This window comes from Oncorhynchus mykiss, chromosome 1 (genome assembly GCF_013265735.2).
Source record: "Oncorhynchus mykiss isolate Arlee chromosome 1, USDA_OmykA_1.1, whole genome shotgun sequence".
Lineage (NCBI taxonomy): Eukaryota > Metazoa > Chordata > Actinopteri > Salmoniformes > Salmonidae > Oncorhynchus > Oncorhynchus mykiss.
The window spans coordinates 58,352,050-58,374,349 of NC_048565.1; the positions used below are offsets into that span (position 1 = coordinate 58,352,050).

Below are 22,300 nucleotides of genomic sequence, written 5' to 3' on the forward strand. Positions count from 1 at the left end.
AAATTAGTGGATTTGGCTATTTCAGCCACACTCGTTGCTGACAAGTGTATAAAATTGAGCACACAGCTCTCCATAAATAAACATTGACAGTAAAATGGCCTTACTACTAAAGAGCTCAGTGACTTTCAACCTGGCACCGTCATAGGATGTCATCTTTCCAACAAGTCAGTTCATCAAATTTCTGTCCCTGGTCAACTGTAAATGCTGTTATTGTGAAGTGGAAACATCTAGGAGCAACAAAAGCTCAGCCGTGAAATGGTAGGCCACACAAGCTCACAGAACGGGACCGCCGAGTGCTGAAGCACGTAAAAATCGCCTGTCCTCGGTTGCAACACTCACTACTGAGTTCCAAACTGCCTCTGGAAGCAACGTCCGCACAAGAACGGTTTCCACACAAGCCTAAGATCACCATGCGCAATAACAAGCGTCGGCTGAAGTGGTTAAACCTGCTGCTATTGGACTCTGGAGCAGTGGAAACGCGTTCTCTGGAGTGATGAATCACGCTTCACCATCTGGCAGTCTGACAAATTAATCTTGATTTTTGTAGATGCCAAGAGAACAATAGCTGCCTAAATCCATAGTGCCAACTAAAGTTTGGTGGAGGAATAATGTTTTTCATGGTCCGCCTAGGTCCAGTGAAGAAAAATCTTAACGCTACAGCATACAATGACATTCTAAACAATTCTGTGCTGGCAACTTTGTGGCAACAGTTTGGGGTAGGCCCATTCCTGTTTCAGAATGACAATGCCCCCATGCACAAAGCAAGGTCCATACAGAAATGGTTTGTCGAGATCGGTGTGGAAGAACTTGACTGGCCTGCACAGAGCCCTGACCTCAACCCCATCGAACACCTTTGGGATGAATTGGAACGCCGACTGAGAGCCAGTCCTAACCACCCAACATCAGTGCCCGACATCACTAATTCTCTTGTGGCTGAATGGAAGAAAGTCCTCACAGCAATGTTCCAACATCTAGTGGAAGGCCTTCCCTGAATAGTGGAGGCTGTTATAGACGCAAAGTGGGGACCAACTTCATATTAATCCCCATTATTTTGAAATGAGATGGTCGATGAGCAGGTGTCCACATACTCTTGGTAAAATAAAAAAGCGAATTATTTGAAAAATATATTTAAATTCATGCTCAGATGTGCCTTGCTACACCAACTGATTTATTTTGTTATCAAAGCTTGAGTTTTGAAATATAATATGGTCTGAGAAGAACAATATTGGCAGGCCAGGCATATAGCCTATATGCTGTGATAATGTACTAGACCTACTGCACAGACTTCATTCCTACACAACTGTTTTTATTAGGTTCATGTCTTAAGTTATGTTTTAAGAAAATTCTGAGCAGTAGATCGCCGCTTGCTTTTTGGCTGCGAAAGTGATCTTGACTGTCCTACAGTAACAAACTAATCAAAATGCTATTGTGTTTTTTTTCCCCCAAAGCCTTCTTAAAGGCAACCAAAATTATTATTTTTGCGATAGCGTACTGTATATGAAATGTATTCATTATACTGTTAGAATGTTGCAGTCAGAATGACTTATTTAGGCTTGCTATAACAAAGGGGTTGAATACTCAAAGACATTTCAGATTTCATTTTTAATTAATTTCTAAACATTTATTAAAACATAATTCCATTCTGGGGTATTATGTTTAGGCCAGTGACACAATCTCAATTTAATCCATTTAAAATACAGGCTGTAACACAACAGAATGTGAAAAAAAGTGAAGGGGTGTGAATTCTTCCTGAAAGCAGGTACATACTTGAATGTGTTGGTTCGGCCTATGTGTAGTAGAGCTAAACTTGGTGAGGCTATTGTAGAGTGAAGCAGTGGAAAGCACTTACAAAGACAGCGGGACAGACAGAGACACGAGCGGATCAAGGTGCAGGGTGGCGGTGGCGCCCCCAGTGGGTTACGCCCGGTATAGCAGGATCCTCTCAGCACAGACCTGGCCCACCAGGCCAGCGTACTGCGCCACCTCCATCTCGTCGTTGGAGCACTTGCGTTTGCGGGCGTAGGCGGCGTAGGGCATGACCGTCCGTCTGTACAGCACCAGAGCACGACCCAGGTCCTTCAGTACGTGTGTGTCACCTGGACAGAAAGACAGACAAGTGGTGAATTCAGTGATGTGAAACGTTCTGAACATTGCAGATAGAAATAGACTGAATTGAGCCGAGATGATTGATTCCATATTCTATCTGACTACAGGTTGAATATTTTCCCGGTGTTTTACAATTGTTTCATCCAGAGAATAAATCTATCACTTTCCTCCCTGGTATTTCCAGCCAAAACCGGACGTGTCATTCTAAAGCATATAAAACCATCGGACAGAATCGTGTGCCATTCTAAAGTTCAAATTATATACAGCAGAGTCAGACAACCATCAGATTTAGTTCCACACCACCAGAACCAACCCATTGAAACGCCCCCCACCCCATGGCCCAACTAGCAAATCATAGTCTGATGTGGTCCTGATAGCGCCAGGGGAAAGGAGCAGGGCCCGTGGGCAGGACATTTGAAATATGTTTGGATAAGAGCCTGATGCTTCCTGAGCGAGATGAGCCCAAAATATCCCAAATGATTGTGCCATCATCTAATAGGCTACATATAACAGCTATACCGCACAACAGAAAAACATAAAAGCCCATAGATGTAGCCTATGGGAAAAATAAATTAAACAAGCTTCAGTAACCTTTTTGAGTGTGGACTATTACTGTAGGCCTACTGTATTGTAATATACTGTATTATATGGACTGGAATAACCATGTTGTGCGTATTACCTACTCTTCCATCTATTGTTCCTTTATTCCTTCTTCGCTCTCAACCGTTAAATTAAATATGTTTCCGTGTCCTTATCTTCATTGTAATTACATGCTTGAATAATATAAGACTAGAAAAAGATGCAGATGGCTTCTCTTCACGAGGATTGAATGTTCATGGGTCTGAATGAATAGCTTACTTGCTTTAGCCTTTCACCATCGCACGCTCTCTCTTCTTTCAAACTCTTTTGGCTGCTTCATTTAACGTTCAACAAACAAGAGCAAACTTGCATCCCTCCTCGAATAGTCTATTAGTATAAGAAACGCTCAAATTTCCAACAAGCTATTCTAGGAGCTAAGGAGGAGAGGGGCCAGTGCAGAGCAGATGCATAAATGCGCAAGAAAACAGTGAACTGTCCAACAATCTTGAACAGGATTATCTAAACTGAACAAAAATATATAAACTCAACATGTAAAGTGTCGGTCCCATGTTTCAGCTGAAATAAAAGATCCCAGAAATTGTCCATAAGCATAAAAAGCTTATTTCAGGTGTTCCTTGTGCTGGGGACAATGAAAGGCCACTCTAAGTGTGCCATTTTGTCACACACCACAATGCCAAAGATGTCTGAAGTTTTGAGGGCGCATGCAATTGGCATGCTGACTGCAAGAATGTCCACCAGAGCTGTTGCCAGAAAACTGAATGTTAACTTCTCTTCAAAAAAACACCTCCAACATCATTTTAGAGAATTTGGCAGTACGTTCAACCAGCAACACAACCTCACACCACGTGCAACCACGCCAGCCCAGGACCGCCATATGCGGATTCTTCACCTGCGGGACTGTCTGAGACCAGCCACCCAGACAGCTGATGAAACTGTGGATTTACACAACCAAAGACTTTCTGCACAAACTGTCAGAAACCATCTCAAGGAGGTTCATCTGCATGATCTTTGTCCTCACCAGGGTCATGACCGGACTTTAGTTCGGGATCGTAACCGACTTCAGTGGGCAAATGTTTCACATTCGATGACCACTGGCACGCTGGAGAACCGTGCTCTTCGCGGATTAATCAACGTGTATGGCGTTGTGTTGGCCAGCGGTTGGCTGATGTCAATGGTGCGAACAGATAGCCCCATGGTGGCGGTGGGGTTATGAATATGGGCAGGAATAAGCTACGGCAATGGCAATTTGGCTGCAGAGATACCATGACAAGATACTGAGGACCATCGTCGTGCCATTCATCTACAGCCACTACCCTATGTTTTAGCATGATAACGCTCGACCCCATGTCACAAAGATCTGTACACAATTCCTGGAGGCTGAAAATGTCCCAGTTCTTCCATGGCCTGCATACTCACCAGACATGTCACAAATTGAGCATGTTTGGGATGCTCTGGATTGATTGTGTGCGACAGTTTGTTCTAGTTCGAGCCATTAAAAGAATGGGACAACATTCCACAGGCCACAATCAACAGCCTGATCAACTCCATGTGAAGAAGATGTATCACACTGCATGAGGCAAATGGTGGTAACACCAGATACTAACTGGTTTTCTGATCCACGCCCCTGCCTTTTATTTTAAGGTAGAGTACCTGTGACCAACAGACGCATATTTGTATTCCCAGTCATTTGAAATCCATAGATTAGAGCCTACTGAATCTATTTCAATTGACATTTCCTGATATGAACTGTAACTCAGTAAATTTATTGAAATTGTTGCATGTTGCATTTATATTTTTAAATGCAATTTGAATGCAATTGATGGAGAGGGAGAAAGACAGAGTGCTTGTGTGCACACTGATTTAAAGTAACAATATTCGAGTGATACTGTTTATGATCTTCAATGAAAAAATAAGGTAACCCCCGAAAGCCAGATGGAAATGTGTAAATTAGACACACATTTATATTAGTCTATCATTCAGATGTATTAGGCCTAATTTACTGTAGTATACCTGTCAGAAGGAAAAAAGTTACCAGCTGATGAGATGATGCATGCATTGTGAACTGTGCACCATACTGAGATGCCGCCCACCCTGAGTGTTGATTGATCATGCAGATAGAGCAGAGAAGGCATTGGATATAATTTAACAGTTCAATTTCACGTAATGCTGATAATGCTGATCATTGACTTGTTTCTCGCAGTTAATCTCACGGGAAACAGGAGTTGGTTGTCGCAGCAAATTTCGGTAACCCGGTTCCCGCTATTAAACGCTATACCTGACAGACAATCCTATCTGACCTACCAGATACATAAATTTTTTTAATTATTAAAAAAATATATTTCACCCCTTTTTCGTGGTATCCAATTGGTAGTAGTTACTGTCTTGTCTCATTGCTGCAACTCCCATACGGACTCGGGAGAGGCGAAGGTTGAGAGCCATGCGTCCTCCGAAACACAACCCAACCAAGCCTCACTGCTTCTTGACAACGCACATCCAACCCGAAAGCCAGCCGCACCAATGTGTCGGAGGAAACACCGTACTAGAGGTCGACCGATTATGATTTTTCAACGCCGATACCGATTATTGAAGGACCAAAAAGGCTGATACCGATTAAATCGGCCGTTTTTAAAAATTTTTTTTAATTTTATTTATTTGTAATATTGACAATTACAACAATACTGAATGAACACTTATTTAACATAATATAATACATCAATAAAATCAATTTAGCCTCAAGTAAATAATGAAACATGTTCAATTTGGTTTAAATAATGCAAAAACAAAGTGTTGGAGAAGAAAGTAAAAGTGCAATATGTGCTTTGTAAGAAAGCTAAAGTTTCAGTTCCTTGCTCAGAACATGAGAACATATGTTATTCATATGTTCAATATTCCCAGGTAAGAAGTTTTAGGTTGTAGTTATTATAGGAATATTTCCCTCTATACCATTTGTATTTAATTAACCGTTGACTATTGGATGTTCTTATAGTCACTTTAGTATTGCCAGTGTAACAGCATAGCTTCCGTCCCTCTCCTCGCTGCTCCCTGGGCTCGAACCAGCTACACAACGACAACAGCCACCACATCGAAGCAGGGTTACCCATGCAGAGCAAGGGAAACAACCACCCCAAGGCTCAGAGCGAGAGAAGTTTGAAACGCTATTAGCCAGCCATTTCACTTCGGTTACACCAGCCTCATCTCGGGAGTTGATAGGCTTGAAGTCATAAACAGCGCAATGCTTGATGCACAACGAAGAGACGCTGGCAAAACGCACAAGAGTGCTGTTTGAATGAATGTTTACACGCCTGCATCTGCCTACCACCGCTCAGTCAGATACAAGTATCGAAGTATGCTTGTATGCTCAGTCAGATTATATGCAACGCAGGACATGCTAGATAATATCATGAACCATGTGTAGTTAACCTGTCGGATCTATAGAGGCGCTATTTCATTTTTGGATAAAAAACGTTCCCGTTTTAAGCGCAATATTTTGTCACGAAAAGATGCTCGACTATGCATATTGACTATTATTGACATATTATTGACTAGCATATTATTGACTAGTTGACTAGACTATAGTTTTGGAAAGAAAACACTCTGAAGTTTCAGAATCTGCAAAGATATTGTCTGTAAGTGCCCCAGAACTCATTCTACAGGCGAAACCAAGATGAAACGTCAAACAGGAAATGAGCAGAATTTCTGAAGCTCTGTTTTCTAATGTCTCCTTATATGGCTGTGAATGCGAAAGGAATAAGCTTAGACCTTCTGCCGTTTCCCCAAGATGTCGGCAGCATTGTGACGTATTTGTAGGCATATCATTGGAAGATTGACCATAAGAAACTACATTTTCCAAGTGTCCGCCTGGTGTCCTGCGTCGAAATTGGTGCGCAAAGCCAGGTGCAAGTATTTTTCCATTTGATTGAGAGGAGAAACCATGCTTCCACGAACGATATATCATCGAAGAGATATGTGAAAAACACCTTGAGGATTGATTCTAAACAACGTTTGCCATGTTTTCAGTCGAATTTATGGAGTTAATTTGGAAAAAAGTTTGCGTTTTGAGGACTGAATTTTCGGGTTTTTTTGGTAGCCAAATGTGATGTACAAAACGGAGCTATTTCTAATACACAAAGAATCTTTTTGGAAAAACTGAGCATTTGCTATCTCCTCATTGAAAACATCCGAAGTTCTTCAAAGGTAAATTATTTTATTTGAAGGCTTTTATGTTTTTGTTGAAATGTTGCGTGCTGGATGCTAACGCTAATGCTAACGCTAAATGCTACACTAGCTAGCTACTTTTACACAAATGATTGTTTTCCTATGGTTGAGAAGCATATTTTGAAAATCTGAGATGACAGTGTTGTTTACAAAAGGCTAAGCTTGAGAGATGGCATATTTATTTCATTTCATTTGCGATTTTCATGAATAGTTAACGTTGCGTTATGGTAATGAGCTTGAGTCTGTATTCACGATCCCGGATCCGGGATGGGGAGATCAGAGAGGTTTTAACTAGTGATTATGATTGATTGTTTTTTACAAGATAAGTTTATTGCTAGCTAGCAACTTACCATGGCTTACTGCATTTGCGTAACAGGCAGTCTCCTTGTGGAGTGCAACGGGAGAGTGGCAGGTCGTTATTGCGTTGGACTAGTTAACTGTAAGGTTGAAAGATTGGATCCCCCGAGCTGACAAGGTGAAAATCTGTCATTCTGCCCCTGAACGAGGCAGTTAACCCACCGTTTCTAGGCCATCATTGAAAATAAGAATGTGTTCTTAACTGACTTGCCAAGTTAAATAAAGTTGTAAAAAAAATAATAATAATAAAAAAATAGGCAAATCGGCACCCAAAAATACAGATTTCCGATTGTTATGAAAACTTGAAATCAGCCCTAATTAATCGGCCATTCCGGTTAATCGGTCGACCTCTACACCGTACACCTAGCGACCTGGTCAGCCTGCACTGCGCCCGGCCCGCCACAGGAGTCGCTAGTGTGCGATGAGACAAGGATATCCCTGCCGGCCAAACACTCCCTAACACGGATGACGCTGGGCCAATTGTGTGTCGCCCCATGAGCCTCCCAGTCATGGCCGGCTGCGGCAGAGCCTGGGCTCGAACCCAGAACCCAGGAGGCCCTACCCTACCTGTTTAAAGTGGAACTGTAACGTTCTGTTACATCCTTATGAACAGGCCCCAGGGTAAGGCTCAATCCAATCACAAGACATATATAAACGTAGACATAACACATTCGTTCTCGTATACTTCTGTTGGCATGGACAGGTTGTTAGAGCATGGACAATTGTTAAAGGAATACAGGAACCAAACACATACATAACTCCGACCATCCCTCAAAAATCCGGTAGTAGAGACCCTTACATGCCTTTGTCACATCATGTCTTGACTACTGCAATGGAGTCCTATTTGGGGTGTCTAGCAAAGCCCTGGATAGGTTCCAGTACGCCACTGCCAGTGTTCTCACACACTGAGAACACATCACCTGCACTCTGCACCAACTTCACTGGCTCCCAGTCAAATTCCACGTCACCTATAAGATCCTACTCCTCACCCTCCATGGCCTTACCCCCTCATACCACTCAGACATCCTCCACATACACACACCCTCCCGCTGTCTATACTCTGACTCTGACTGGATTACTAACCATCCCAAAAACAAGACTCTGCATTCTGCACCCCTGCCTCCAAACTCTCTCCCCCCAGTCACCCACAACTCTGACTCTAAAGCTACTTTCAAAAACACTCAAATACCACGGGTACCGTCTGGATTTCCCCTCAGCTTAGCTCAGCCTTCCTCAGCTCTTGTTAATTTAAAAATAAATAAAAAGCTGATTAGCTTAACTACAGTGCATTCGGGAAGTATTCAGAAACCCTTACCCTTTCCACATTTTGTGATGTTACAGACTTGTTCAAAACCGGATTAAGTAAAAATCCTCAATCTACACAAATACCTTGTTTACAAAAGTATTCAGACCCTTTGCTATGAGACTCAAATTTGAGCTCAGGTGCATCCTGTTTCCATTGACCATCCTGGAGATGTTTCTACAACTTGATTGGAATCCACCTGAGGTAAATTCAATTGATTGGACATGATTTGGAAAGGCACATCTGTATATATGGCACATCTGTATGAAGTCCCACAGTGCATGTCAGAGCAAAAACCAAGCCATGAGGACAAAGGAATTATCCATAGAGCTCCGAGACAGGATTGTGTCGAGGCACAGATCTGGGGAAGGGTACCAAACTATTTCTGCAGCTTTGAAGGTCCCCAAGAACACACTGGCCATAATTCTTAAATGGAAGAAGTTTGGAACCACCAATACTCATCCTAGAATTGGCTGCCCAGAGAAGAGCCTTGGTCAGGGAGGTGACAAAGAACTCGATGGTTCACTCTGACAGAGCTCTAGAGTCCCTGTGGAGATGGGAGAACCTTCAAGAAGGACAAACATTTATGTAGCAGTCCACCAATCAGGCCTTTAGAGTGGCCAGATGGAAGCCAATCCTCAGTAAAAAGGCACATGGCAGCACACTTCCAGTTTGTCAAAAGGCACCTAAAAACTCAGGCCATGATAAAAAACATTATCTGGTCTGATGTAACCAATATTGAACTCTTTGGCCTGAATGACAAGCGTCACTTCTGGAGGAAACCTGGCACCATCCCTACAGTGAAGCATGGTGGTGGCAGCATCATGCTGTGGGGATTGTTTTCAGTGGCAGGGACTAGGAGACTAGTCAGGATCGAGGCAAAGACGAACAGAGCAAAGTACAGAGAGATCCTTGATAAAAACCTGCTCCAGAGTGCTCAGGACCTCAGACTGGGGCGAAGACTCACCTTCCACAACGGGACAACAACCCTAAGCACACAGCCAAGAAAACGCAGTAGTGGCTTCGGGACATGTCTCTAAATGTCCTTGAGTGTCTCAGCCAGAGCCCAAACATCGTTGGAGAGACCTGAAAATAGATGTACAGCAACGCTCCGTATCCAACCTGACAGAGCTTGAGAGGATCTGCAGAGAAGAAATTGGAGAAACTCCCCAAATACAGGTATGCCAAGCATGTAGTTTCATACCAAAAAAGGCTTGAGGCTGTCACTGCCAAAGGTGCTTCAACAAACCTGTTTTTGCTTTGTCATTATGGAGTAGTGTGTGTAGATTGATTAGGGAAAAAAAATATTTAATACATTTTAGAACAAGGCTGTAACGTAATAAAATTTGGATTTTGTTGTTATGCTTGTTTTTTTACTCTTGCTGTACAGTATCCCATGTATTATCATCATCATCATCATCATCTCCCGCCCCAATTCCCCTAACCTAGAGCAATGGAGGTGTGTTGGTCTGACTTTCGGTTGTTTATAAGGCCTCACTCCTGGCCCGGCTTTGCGAAACTAGTTGCTCAGTCATAAAGGCTGACAGTGAGTTCCCGAAGAGCAGTGAAGCACTAAAAATGGTCCTCGCAGATTTGGGTGGAAAAAAGGGTGAAGAGGTAGGTAACCCCTGGTCCACACACCTCGAGGCACAATCCATTCTCCAGCGGTGAAGAGCCGTGCCAGCTAGTACACAATAGTGCCAACAGTCAGAGAGGCGGCACAGGGCATTGGGGAATATCATGTCACCTGGGTTTACCTTTCTACATACACATTAAGGGCCATACTCTGACTTAAAAGCCCAACTTGTTTTTACACCTGTGGCATGTCTCCCTTTGACATCAATGAACGTGAAAGTCTGAATTGTGCACGCTTACTGTATCTCTAGTAGGAATCAGGTCAATACAATACAACCCGTACACTTTGAGGGCCCAAATCTGTCTATCAAATCAGTAGAACACCAATGGCCGTTTCCCTATCAGGACGTGAGGTAGACTGACCATCCAGCCACGCACTGTAGGGTCAGCCAGGAGGGAGAAAATAAACAGGGTGATTCCACACAGGCAGTGCAGCCACGTGGCGAGAAATGAGCGAAACAGGAGGAGAGTTATGATTGTTATTAATAGACAAAAAAGGCTCCCGCCCACTCTTCATTACGTTACTCTCCAAACTAGAGCTAGGCACATGTGGTACCCAGCTGAGGGTGGTGTATGGACTGTGTGTTTCCTCTTATTGTTCCAATTTTAAATGAACTCACACAAATATTCACCCAACTAAGCCCGTCTCTGCTCTCCAGCTGAAGAGTTATGAGACGAGATGAGACAGAGGGAGAGAGACAAAACAGACAGACAGTACTATTATTATATAGTGTTGACTTGACCATGCATCACGGCACTTCTGCCTCTCGACTTTTACTTTCTACATTCCGTTGCTCTGTTCCCACAACGACGACTGGAGTTAGCTTTTGATAAACTGCCCACTTCTCCACTTGTAGGGCATTAGTGTACCAGACAGAGAACCCTAACAATGCTTCAGATCCATTCACACTCCATGATGAAAATGATAAAGAAGCGGAGCTAAGGAGGACGAGGAGAAGGAAGAGAGAGGGGACCACCTTAGTCAACCAATATGATATAGTTAATGCTTCAAATCCAGTCTTCATGTTCATTATTAAAGGCGCAGAGAAGAGGAAGATGAGGAGTAGAGAGGGAACCGAATGCACGAATATAGTGTGGCCAATAATGACCCACTCTAGATGGTTTCTGACTTTGGTCAAGATTTGTTTCTTCCACAGCTCAGCACAACATTTTATTAAATAATATTTCCACGTGGGTTTAATGAGAAAAAGGGAGGAATTGGAAAATGCCCTTGGGCTCCCAACTTCTTTCTTTCCCTCTCCCTCACTCTCTTCCTCTACTACAAGGGGATATGTATATTTTGAGTGAGATATTATTGAATCCACAGTTTTGCATCATGTTTTATTTAAACACTAAGTTGTTTTCATTTCTTCTAAAAATGCTGATTTGTGAAATCTATTACATACAGTGCCTTGCGAAAGTATTCGGCCCCCTTGAACTTTGCGACCTTTTGCCACATTTCAGGCTTCAGACAAAGATATAAAACTGTATTTTTTTGTGAAGAATCAACAAAAAGTGGGACACAATCATGAAGTGGAACGACATTTATTGGATATTTCAAACCATTTTAACAAATCAAAAACTGAAAAATTGGGCGTGCAAAATTATTCAGCCCCCTTAAGTTAATACTTTGTAGCGCCACCTTTTGCTGCGATTACAGCTGTAAGTCGCTTGGGGTATGTCTCTATCAGTTTTGCACATCGAGAGACTGACATTTTTTCCCATTCCTCCTTGCAAAACAGCTCGAGCTCAGTGAGGTTGGATGGAGAGCATTTGTGAACAGCAGTTTTCAGTTCTTTCCACAGATTCTCGATTGGATTCAGGTCTGGACTTTGACTTGGCCATTCTAACACCTGGATATGTTTATTTTTGAACCATTCCATTGTAGATTTTGCTTTATGTTTTGGATCATTGTCTTGTTGGAAGACAAATCTCCGTCCCAGTCTCAGGACTTTTGCAGACTCCATCAGGTTTTCTTCCAGAATGGTCCTGTATTTGGCTCCATCCATCTTCCCATCAATTTTAACCATCTTCCCTGTCCCTGCTGAAGAAAAGCAGGCCCAAACCATGATGCTGCCACCACCATGTTTGACAGTGGGGATGGTGTGTTCAGCTGTGTTGCTTTTACGCCAAACATAACGTTTTGCATTGTTGCCAAAAAGTTCAATTTTGGTTTCATCTGACCAGAGCACCTTCTTCCACATGTTTGGTGTGTCTCCCAGGTGGCTTGTGGCAAACTTTAAACAACACTTTTTATGGATATCTTTAAGAAATGGCTTTCTTCTTGCCACTCTTCCATAAAGGCCAGATTTGTGCAATATACGACTGATTGTTGTCCTATGGACAGAGTCTCCCACCTCAGCTGTAGATCTCTGCAGTTCATCCAGAGTGATCATGGGCCTCTTGGCTGCATCTCTGATCAGTCTTCTCCTTGTATGAGCTGAAAGTTTAGAGGGACGGCCAGGTCTTGGTAGATTTGCAGTGGTCTGATACTCCTTCCATTTCAATATTATCGCTTGCACAGTGCTCCTTGGGATGTTTAAAGCTTGGGAAACCGGCTTTAAACTTCTTCACAACAGTATCTCGGACCTGCCTGGTGTGTTCCTTGTTCTTCATGATGCTCTCTGCGCTTTTAACGGACTTCTGAGACTATCACAGTGCAGGTGCATTTATACGGAGACTTGATTACACACAGGTGAATTGTATTTATCATCATTAGTCATTTAGGTCAACATTGGCTCATTCAGAGATCCTCACTGAACTTCTGGAGAGAGTTTGCTGCACTGAAAGTAAAGGGGCTGAATAATTTTGCACGCCCAATTTTTCAGTTTTTGATTTGTTAAAAAAGTTTGAAATATCCAATAAATGTCGTTCCACTTCATGATTGTGTCCCACTTGTTGTTGATTATTCACAAAAAAATACAGTTTTATATCTTTATGTTTGAAGCCTGAAATGTGGCAAAAGGTCGCAAAGTTCAAGGGGGCCGAATACTTTCGCAAGGCACTGTATCAGTTTCATCTTTTGAAACGAAAAACAAAATCAGCAATATCTCAAAACTTGAATATTTACGCCTGTGGCTTCACAAGAGTAAACAAGTATTCATAACACTTGACTTCCATATTTTCTTCACCCATCTACACACAATTCCCCATAACAAAAAAGTGAAAGTGTTTTTAGAAATGTTTAGAAATACAGAAATATCTCATTTACATAAGTATTCAAGAGTCAATACATGATAGAATCACCTTTGGCAGTGATTACTGCGTAAGTCTAAGAGCATTGCACACCAAGATTGTACAATATTTGCAAATGTTTTCAAGCTCTGTCAAGTTGGTTATTGATCATTGCTACACAGCCATACATAGATTTAAGCTGACATACAGTACCAGTCAAAAGTTTGGACACACCTACTCATTTAAGGGATTTTCTTTATTTTTTACAATTTTCTACATTGTAGAATAATAGTGAAGACATCAAAACTATGAAATTACACATACGGCATCATGTAGTAACCAAAAATACGTGTTAAACAAATTCAGATTCTTCAAAGTAGCCACCCAAATATAAAACATATTTAGATTCTTCAAAATAGCCACCCATTGCCTTGAAGACAGCTTTGCACACTCTTGGCATACAGCCACCACCATACATCAAAAATATGAAGACTGCTATTCAGTGATGCGTTATGTTGGATTTGCCCCAAACATAACGCTTTGTATTCAGGACATAAAGTCCTGAATTTGTGTGTGTGTGTGTGTGTGTGTGTGTGTGTGTGTGTGTGTGTGTGTGTGTGTGTGTGTGTGTGTGTGTGTGTGTGTGGTGATCCTAAATGAGCACTCTTTTTTTTGGTCTTGGGGACAGGTTAGAGCTATCTGCTATCTGGCAGTGAAAAGCGGAATGGAGCTCTGTTAGCATCATGCTATCTGGCAGTGAAAAGCGGAATGGAGCTCTGTTAGCATCATGCTATCTGGCAGTGAAAAGCGGAATGGAGCTCTGTTAGCATCATGCTATCTGGCAGTGAAAAGCAGAATGGAGCTCTGTTAGCATCATGCTATCTGCCAGTGAAAAGCGGAATGGAGCTCTGTTAGCATCATGCTATCTGGCAGTGAAAAGCAGAATGGAGCTCTGTTAGCATCATGCTATCTGGCAGTGAAAAGCGGAACGGAGCTCTGTTAGCATCATGCCATCTGGCAGTGTAAAGCAGAATGGAGCTCTGGTAGCATCATGCTATCTGGCAGTGTAAAGCGGAATGGAGCTCTGTTAGCATCATGCTATCTGGCAGTGAAAAGAAGAACGGAGCTCTGTTAGGAGGGACACAGACATTCCTGAGCATGTCCATCACAGAGTTGACAGCAGAATACACGCTATTTCCCCCCAGTGGAGAGCAAAAACAGAGGGACTATTAAACAGCGTTTGCATCCCAAATGGTACCCTATTACCTATATAGTCACTGTAGGGAATATGGTGCCATTTGGGACGCATCCAGACAGTCCAACAGAGCTGGAGGACAGAGAGGCTGAGGATTTTAGCTGCCCAATTAACCTTGCCAATAACACTGAGCAGAGCTGTCACGAGAGGAGACCAGGTCTCTCCTTCTCCCCCTTCCTCCGTCAGACAATCCAAACATCCGCTCCCCTTATAAACAAATCCATCCCCAGTCCTCCTTCCCACGTTCGCTCACTCATTCCCTACATCCATCCCTCTCTCCTCCAGGGCTCCTGCCTGGTGAGCGGCTCCAGACCCCCACGGTCCGTCAGGACCACCGGACGTCCACTGACATGGGTCTGCGGAGAGGGCAAACTTCTTCCAGGTCAGAGGTAAATTGGGTAGTGTCTCTGGAGTGAGAGGGTCAGGACCGAGACGAGGGGCTCCAGGGCTTTGACAACCGTGTTTATTCATGTATTCTTTATTTAACCAGGGAAGTCACTGAGATTGGCATCTCTTTCGAGTGAGCCCTGGCCAAGAAAGCAGCATACAGAATTGATTTGTGGATCCAGTGTGGTCTGTTTCATGTGGTTTCATCAACATTGATCAATACAACATGATGCATCTATAGGGATGTCAATAAGGCAGAGGTGCCACAGATTCAGACTAAAACCAAATGTCTCACTCATTAAAACACCTCTAAGCCTAATTCACTAACTACTTCCATCTTTCCTCTCTATCCCTCTCATCTCAGCTCTAACAGGGGATTTGGAGAGAAGAGGAAAGAAGAGGTGGAGTGATCTCTCTCAGAACAGAAGGATATAATGATCCACTCAGGAGGAGAGCATTAGTGTTAGAGCCAGACCTAGTTAGTGGCACTTGTGATGAACACAACTAAAGTACCTCTGACAACCAGTCAGAGACAGAGACTGATAAGAGGACGTGAGCCAGACACATAGGAAGTCAGACACATGGAGAGCGAGAGAGGGGGATTATCATGTGTGTGTGTGTGTGTGTGTGAGTACAATGGTACGTTCTCTATTAAATCAATCCACACGGTGAGTCCAGATAAACATTTAGGATTGTTTGATGTAATTCCATCAATTCACATGAAGTGTACCAGTTTCTTTAATTATTATTTTATAATTATAGAATGTTTCACATGAACAGTCTGCATCTACTAGGAGCAGTGGTATGGTTGAGTCTTGACAGTCAACACAGCAAAACAAAAAAGCAACAGTATGGTGTCTCAATAGTCAATATCTACAATCACTCACTGTGATATAGCTTCAGACTGATAACACTCAAAGAAAATAATAAAGAGCAGTGGATTGGTTTCCTAAACAATCAGCATTATAACACTCAAATACAACAGCAGCCTTCTCAAAACCACATACAGTACTCAGCAAGGTGTAACAAAGTATTTCTCACACAGACCTTCAATAACTAATACCAGAATAATTCAATACAAGTTGGTGAAATAATCAAATAGTCATCAAACCATGACCTTGTGGATAATCAACCTTTGATGATCAGATAACCTGCAACTAGGTCACGGATAACACTGTCAAAAGAAAAGTTGTTTCAATTCAGTCGCGTTTATCTAAATAAACAAGCGACTCGAGCACAAAACTGTCTTCAATGACAATGTCTTTCCGCTCTCTTCATGGAACTCTTTAATCCCATGAGAGAGAGAGAATAATGTTATTTCTTTAAGAGTCACTGAGAAACACCTATCCAGAGCGACTTACAGTTAGTGCGTTCATCTTAAAATAGATAGCTAGGTGGGACAACCACATATCACAGGCATAGAAAGTAAACTGTTCCTCAATAATGTAGCTGTCAGTAGAGTCAGACCTAGAAGGGGGGTGGGGGTCAAGTGCAGGTTGTGTTTATTTAATTTGTATTTTGGGGGTGGGTCGAGGTGAGGAGGATAATTATTTAAGATACTGTTTGAAGAGGTAGGGTTTCAGATGTTTTTGGAAGATGGGCAGGGACTCTGCTGTCCTAGCTTCAGCAGGAAGATGGTTCCCCAATTGGGGTGCCAGGACAGAGAAGAGCTTGGACTTGGCTGAGTGGGAGCTGCCCTCCCTTAGGGGTGGGAGGGCCAAGAGACCTGAGGTGGCAGATTGGAGTACTCGGACTGGGGTGTAGGGTTTGAGCATAGCTGAAGGTAGGGAGGGGCAGTTCCTCCTGCTGTTCCGTAGGTAAGCACCGTGGTCTTGTTGTGGATGCGGGCTTCAGCTAGACGAGTGTGCGGAGGAGCGGGGTGACATGAGAGAACTTGGGAAAGTTGAAAACCAGGCGTGCTGCTGCGTTCTGGATAAGTTGAAGGGGTTTGATGGCACAAGCGGCGAGCCCAGCCAACAGCGAGTTGCAGTAGGCTAGATGGGAGAGGACAAGTGCCTGGATTAGAACCTGTGGCACTTCCTGTGTGAGGTAGTGTCGTACTCTACAGATGTTGTAGAGGATGAACCTGCAGGAGTGAGTCACTGCTTTGATGTTTGTAGAGAACGACACAGTGTTGTCCAGGGTCACGCCAAGGTTCTTTGAACTCTGGGAGGGTGACACTGGAGTTGTCAACCGTGATGGAGGTCTTTGAGTGGATAGGCTTTCCCCGGGAGGAAGAGCAATTCCATCTTGTCGAGGTGTAGCTTGAGGTGGTAGGCCGACATCCAAGTTAAGATATCTGCCACGCACGCAGAGATGCGTGTCACCACATGGGTGTCAGAAGGGGGGGGGATGAGAAAGGTTGTTGAGTGTCATCCGCATAGCAATGATAGGAGACGCCATGTGAGGATATGACGGAGCCGAGTGACTTGATGTATAGAGAGAAGAGGCCTAAGAACCAGCCCTGGGGGACACCAGTAGAGAGAGTACGTGGTGCAGACACAGATCCTCTCCACGTCACCTGGTAGGCGCGGCCTGCCTGGTAGGATGCAATCCAAGAGTGTGCATAGCCTGAGACGCCCAGCCCTGAGAGGGTGGAGAGGAGGATCTGATGGTTCACGGTGTCAAAGGCAGCGGATAAATCTAGGAGGATGTGTGTGAGTGAGTGAGTGAGTGAGTGAGTGAGTGAGTGAGTGAGTGAGCGAGAGTGAGAGAGCGAGAGAGAGAGAGCGAGAGAGAGAGAGCGAGAGAGAGAGAGCGAGAGAGAGAGAGCGCGCACATTGCGGAGAGCCTCCGTGACACAGAGAAGAGCAGTCTCAGCTGAGTGACCCGTCTTGAAGCCTGACTGGTTAGGGTCAAGAAGATTGTTCTGAGAAAGATAACGAGAAAGTTGATCAGACAGCACGCTCAAGTGTTTTGGAAAGAAAATAAATTAAAGTCAGAGGGGACGCAGCCAGTGGTCAGGGAGGATTTGATGAGGGAAGTGAGGAATGGGAGAAGGTCTCCAGAGATAATCTGGAGAAGGAGGAGGGGATGGGATTGAGCAGGCAAGTTGTCGGATGGCCAAACCCACCAGTCGCAGCATGTCATCTGGAGAGGGGAGAAAGAGGTCAAGGCGTAGGGTAGTTCTGTGTGAGTGAGACCAGTGGACTCAATCGGCTGAGTGAATGAGTAGCGGATGTTGTCAACTTTTTTTTCAAAGTGGTTGACAAAGTCGTCCGCAGAGGGAGGAGGGAAGGGGTGGATGATTAAGGAGGTAGAAGGTGGAAAAGTGTTTCCTAGGGTTAGGCAGAAGTTTGAAATTTAGCATGGTAGAAAGTGGCTTTAGCAGCTGATAGAGGAAGAGAAGGTTCTTTAAAAGTTTAGTTTTCCTCCATTTCACTCAGCTGCCCACAACCCTGTTCTGTAGGCTCGCAATGAGTCACTCAGCCACGGAGCAGGAGTGGAAGGCCGATCCGGCCTGGAAGAAAGGAGACAGTAAGAGTCGTAGGATGCGGAAAGGGAGGAGAGTAGGGTCGAAGAGGCAGAATCATAAGACAAAAGGGAGAATCCTCCAGTATTTATGCTGCAGTAGTTTATGTGTCGGGGGGCTAGGGTCAGTTTGTTGTATCTGGAGTACTTCTCCTGTCCTATCCGGTGTCCTGTGTGAATTTAAGTATGCCCTCTCTATTTCGCTCTCTCTTTCTTTCTCTCTCTCGGAGGACCTGAGCCCTAGGACCATGCCTCAGGACTACCTGACATGATGACTCCTTGCTGTCCCCAGTTCACCTGGCCGTGCTGCTGCTCCAGTTTCAACTGTTCTGCCTTATTATTATTTGACCATGCTGGTCATTTATGAACATTTGAACATCTTGGCCATGATCTGTTATAATCTCCACCCGGCACAGCCAGAAGAGGACTGGCCACCCCACATAGCCTGGTTCCTCTCTAGGTTTCTTCCTAGGTTTTAGCCTTTCTAGGGAGTTTTTCCTAGCCACCGTGCTTCTACACCTGCATTGCTTGCTGTTTGGGGTTTTAGACTGGGTTTCTGTACAGCACTTTGAGATATCAGCTGATGTACGAAGGGCTATATAAATACATTTTATTTGATTTAGCAGAAGGGAGAGATTATAGGATAGAAGAGGAGAAGTGCGAAGATTGTGACGGTGGGTGACCATCTGGATAGGGGCTGAGTGGTTAGGGTTGGGAGAAAGGCAGACCGAAAAGGAAACTAAGTAGTGATCAGAGACCTGGAGGGGTGTTGCAGTGAGAGTAGTAGGCGAGCAGCCTCTTGGTAAAGATGAGGTCAAGCATATTGCCTGCCTTGTGAGTTGGAAGGGAGCTCGTTGAGGAATTCTCCAGGGGTACCTGGGCGATAGATGACAATGTTAAGCTTGAGTGGGCAAGTGACAGTATGGCATTTAAATGAGTAGATGGACAGATGAGAGGGAGAAAATCTCAATTTAGGAGAAATTAGTAGACCTGTGCCACCACCACCACGGCCAGATGCTCTCAGACTATAAGAGAAAACAGTCAGATGAAAAGCAGCTGGAGAAGCAGTGCTCGTCAGGGCGAAAAAGTCAAGGGACTGAAGGGTAGCATCGGCTGAAATTAACTCAGCGTTCTTGACTGCAGATCGGCAGTTCCAAACGCTGCCAGAGACCTGGAATTCTACATGGGTTGTGCATGCAGGCTACACTAAATTAGAAGGGTTGCAACAAAGGTTTGGGGAGTGTCTGTAAAGCCTACAGGGAGAGGTGCAAACAGGTAAAGAAAACACACACAGTTGACAAAGCAACAAAATAGCTAAATTAGTTCCACTGTAAACAACTAGGTAAGATACTCAAGTGAGAGTGGTGTGAAGCCCTCCTCTCTTTCCTTCCTCGAACAACTCGGCAGAACAGTCTTTGTTTCGGTGAGTCTTAGTTTTGCGACAAACCGTCACTGATACGACTGCCGATAAACAGCTGCCGCTGAGAAACCAGGGGAGCCTGAAGAGCTAACACTAATTGCCTAGCAGAGGTGGCGAGCACACCTCCCTGTACTAATTGCCTAGGAGAGGCTCTATATTCAAACAGGCAATTTATTTCTGTCCTTTTCTTCCGCATCGTGTAGAATGTGGTTGTTAGTCCTACCTCTTCTGAATAACAAGGTGGTTTATTGAATCTTAGAACATCTTTGTTCTGTTTACTGATTGACTGGGTCAGCGGAGAGACAGTGATCTTGACCAATGTCATGACTTGCCCTCTTGGGTAAGAATCATAGTTGGCAGATCAGCGCCCCCCCTCTCTCATGAGTTTTATGACTTAACAACCAGGTCATAAATACCTTGCAGGAACTCCTCTCCCACTCTTCAGAAATGGAAGTTAAAAATCCCTTTGTTACCACAGAGAGACTTTGCGGTACTGTAACATCAAAAGTTTGGACATTTCTAACAAATGTGGTGAATAGTTCGTGTGGCTCTAAACAATCATGTCAAATAAGTTTCTAATTTGTGATGGAACTAAGGACAGTAGAACATAACTGAGAAATATACACATTCAGAGATACAGTTTATCAGATTTACATCTAAATGTTGTGGCTCATATGATTAAAAATGAAACAATTTGTGAGAAGATGAAATGTGATTTTTAGCCTTCTAAATGAGATAATGGGTTTTCATATAGTCTTTTGATACAGTGCCTTGCAAAAGTATTCATCCCCTTTGGCAGTTTTCCTATTTTGTTGCATTACAACATGTAATTTAAATGGATTTTTATTTGGATTTCATGTAATGGACAATAACAAAATAGTCCAAAATGGTGAAGTGAAATGTTTTTATTTTATTTTTTTAAACTTGTTTCAAATTCTAAAAAATAAACAAACGAAAAGTGGTGCGTGCATATGTATTCACCCCCTTTGCTATGATGCCCCTAAATAAGATCTGATGCAACCAATTCCCTTCAGAAGTCACATAATTAATTAAATAAATAAAGTCCACCTGTGTGCCGTCTAAGTGTCACATGATCTCAGTATATATACACACCTGTACTGAAAGGCCACAGAGTCTGCAACACCACTAAGCAAGGGGCACCACCAAGAAAGCGGCACAATGAAGACCAAAAAGCTTACAAACAGGTCAGGGACAAAGTTGTGGAGAAGTACAGATCAGGGTTGGGTTATAAAAAAATATCAGAAACTTTGAACATCCCACGGAGCACCAATAAATCCATTATTATTATTCCATTAAAAATGGAAAAAATATGGCACCACAACAAACCTGCCACGAAAGTGCCGCCCACAAAAACTCATGGACAATGCAAAGAGGGCATTAATCAGAGAGGCAACAAAGAGACCACAGATAACCCTGAAGGAGCGGCAAAGATCCACAGCGGAGATTGGCCTATCTGTCCATAGGACCACTTTAAACCGTACACTCCACAGAGCTGGGCTTTAAGGAAGAGTGTCCAGAAAAAAAATAAGCAAACATGTTTGTTGTTCGCCAAAAGGCGAAGACTTCCCAAACATGTGGAAGAAGGTACATCTGGTCAGATGAGACTAAAATTGAGCTTTTTGGCCATCAAAGAAAAAGCTATGTCTGGCGTAAACCCAAAACCTCTCATCACCCTAAGAACACCATCCCCACAGTGAAGCATGGTGGTGGCAGCATCATGTTTTGGGGATGTTTTTCCATCGGCAGGGACTGGGAAACTGATCACAATTGAAGGAATGATGGATGGCGCTAAATACAGGGAAAAATAATTTAAAATTAAACTTTTTTTTTTTTACCCCTTTTTCTCCCCAATTTCGTGGTATCCAATTGCTGTAGTACCTACAGCAATTGTTGTATCTTGTCTCATCGCTACAACTCCCGTACGGGCACGGGAGAGACGAAGGTTGAAAGTCGTGCGTCCTTCGATACACAACCCAACCAAGCCGCACTGCTTCTTAACACAGCGCACATCCAACCCGGAAGTCAGCCGCACCAATGCGCCGGAGGAAACACCGTGCACCTGGCCACCTTGGTTAGCGCACACTGCGCCCAGCCCGCCACAGGAGTCGCTGGTGAGTGATGAGACAAGGACACCCCTACTGACCAAGCCCTCCCTAACCCGGGCGACGCTAGGCCAATTGTGCGTCGCCCCACGGACCTCCCGGTCGCGGCCGGTTACGACAGAGCCTGTGCGCGAACCCAGGGACTCTGATGGCACAGCTGGCGCTGCAGTAAAGCGCCCTTAACCACTGCGCCACCCGGGAGGCCCCATACAAGGAAATTCTTGAGAAAAACCTGTTCCAGTCTTCCAGAGATT

General features: G+C 43.8%; 1 protein-coding gene across 5 annotated transcripts in view; it reads right to left on the reverse strand.

Moving 5' to 3' along the window:
- Positions 1-1,595: 1,595 nt before the first annotated feature.
- The window catches only part of LOC110532479 (arginyl-tRNA--protein transferase 1), a 181,452-nt gene continuing 160,747 nt past the window's right edge, over positions 1,596-22,300 (reverse strand). For all 5 annotated transcript variants that reach the window (XM_036980814.1, XM_036980807.1, XM_036980801.1 and 2 more), the window contains one exon: positions 1,596-2,096. In XM_036980814.1, coding sequence (XP_036836709.1) covers positions 1,918-2,096 — 179 coding nt within the window. In that variant the 3' untranslated portion in view covers positions 1,596-1,917. The remainder of the gene's footprint in view (positions 2,097-22,300) is intronic.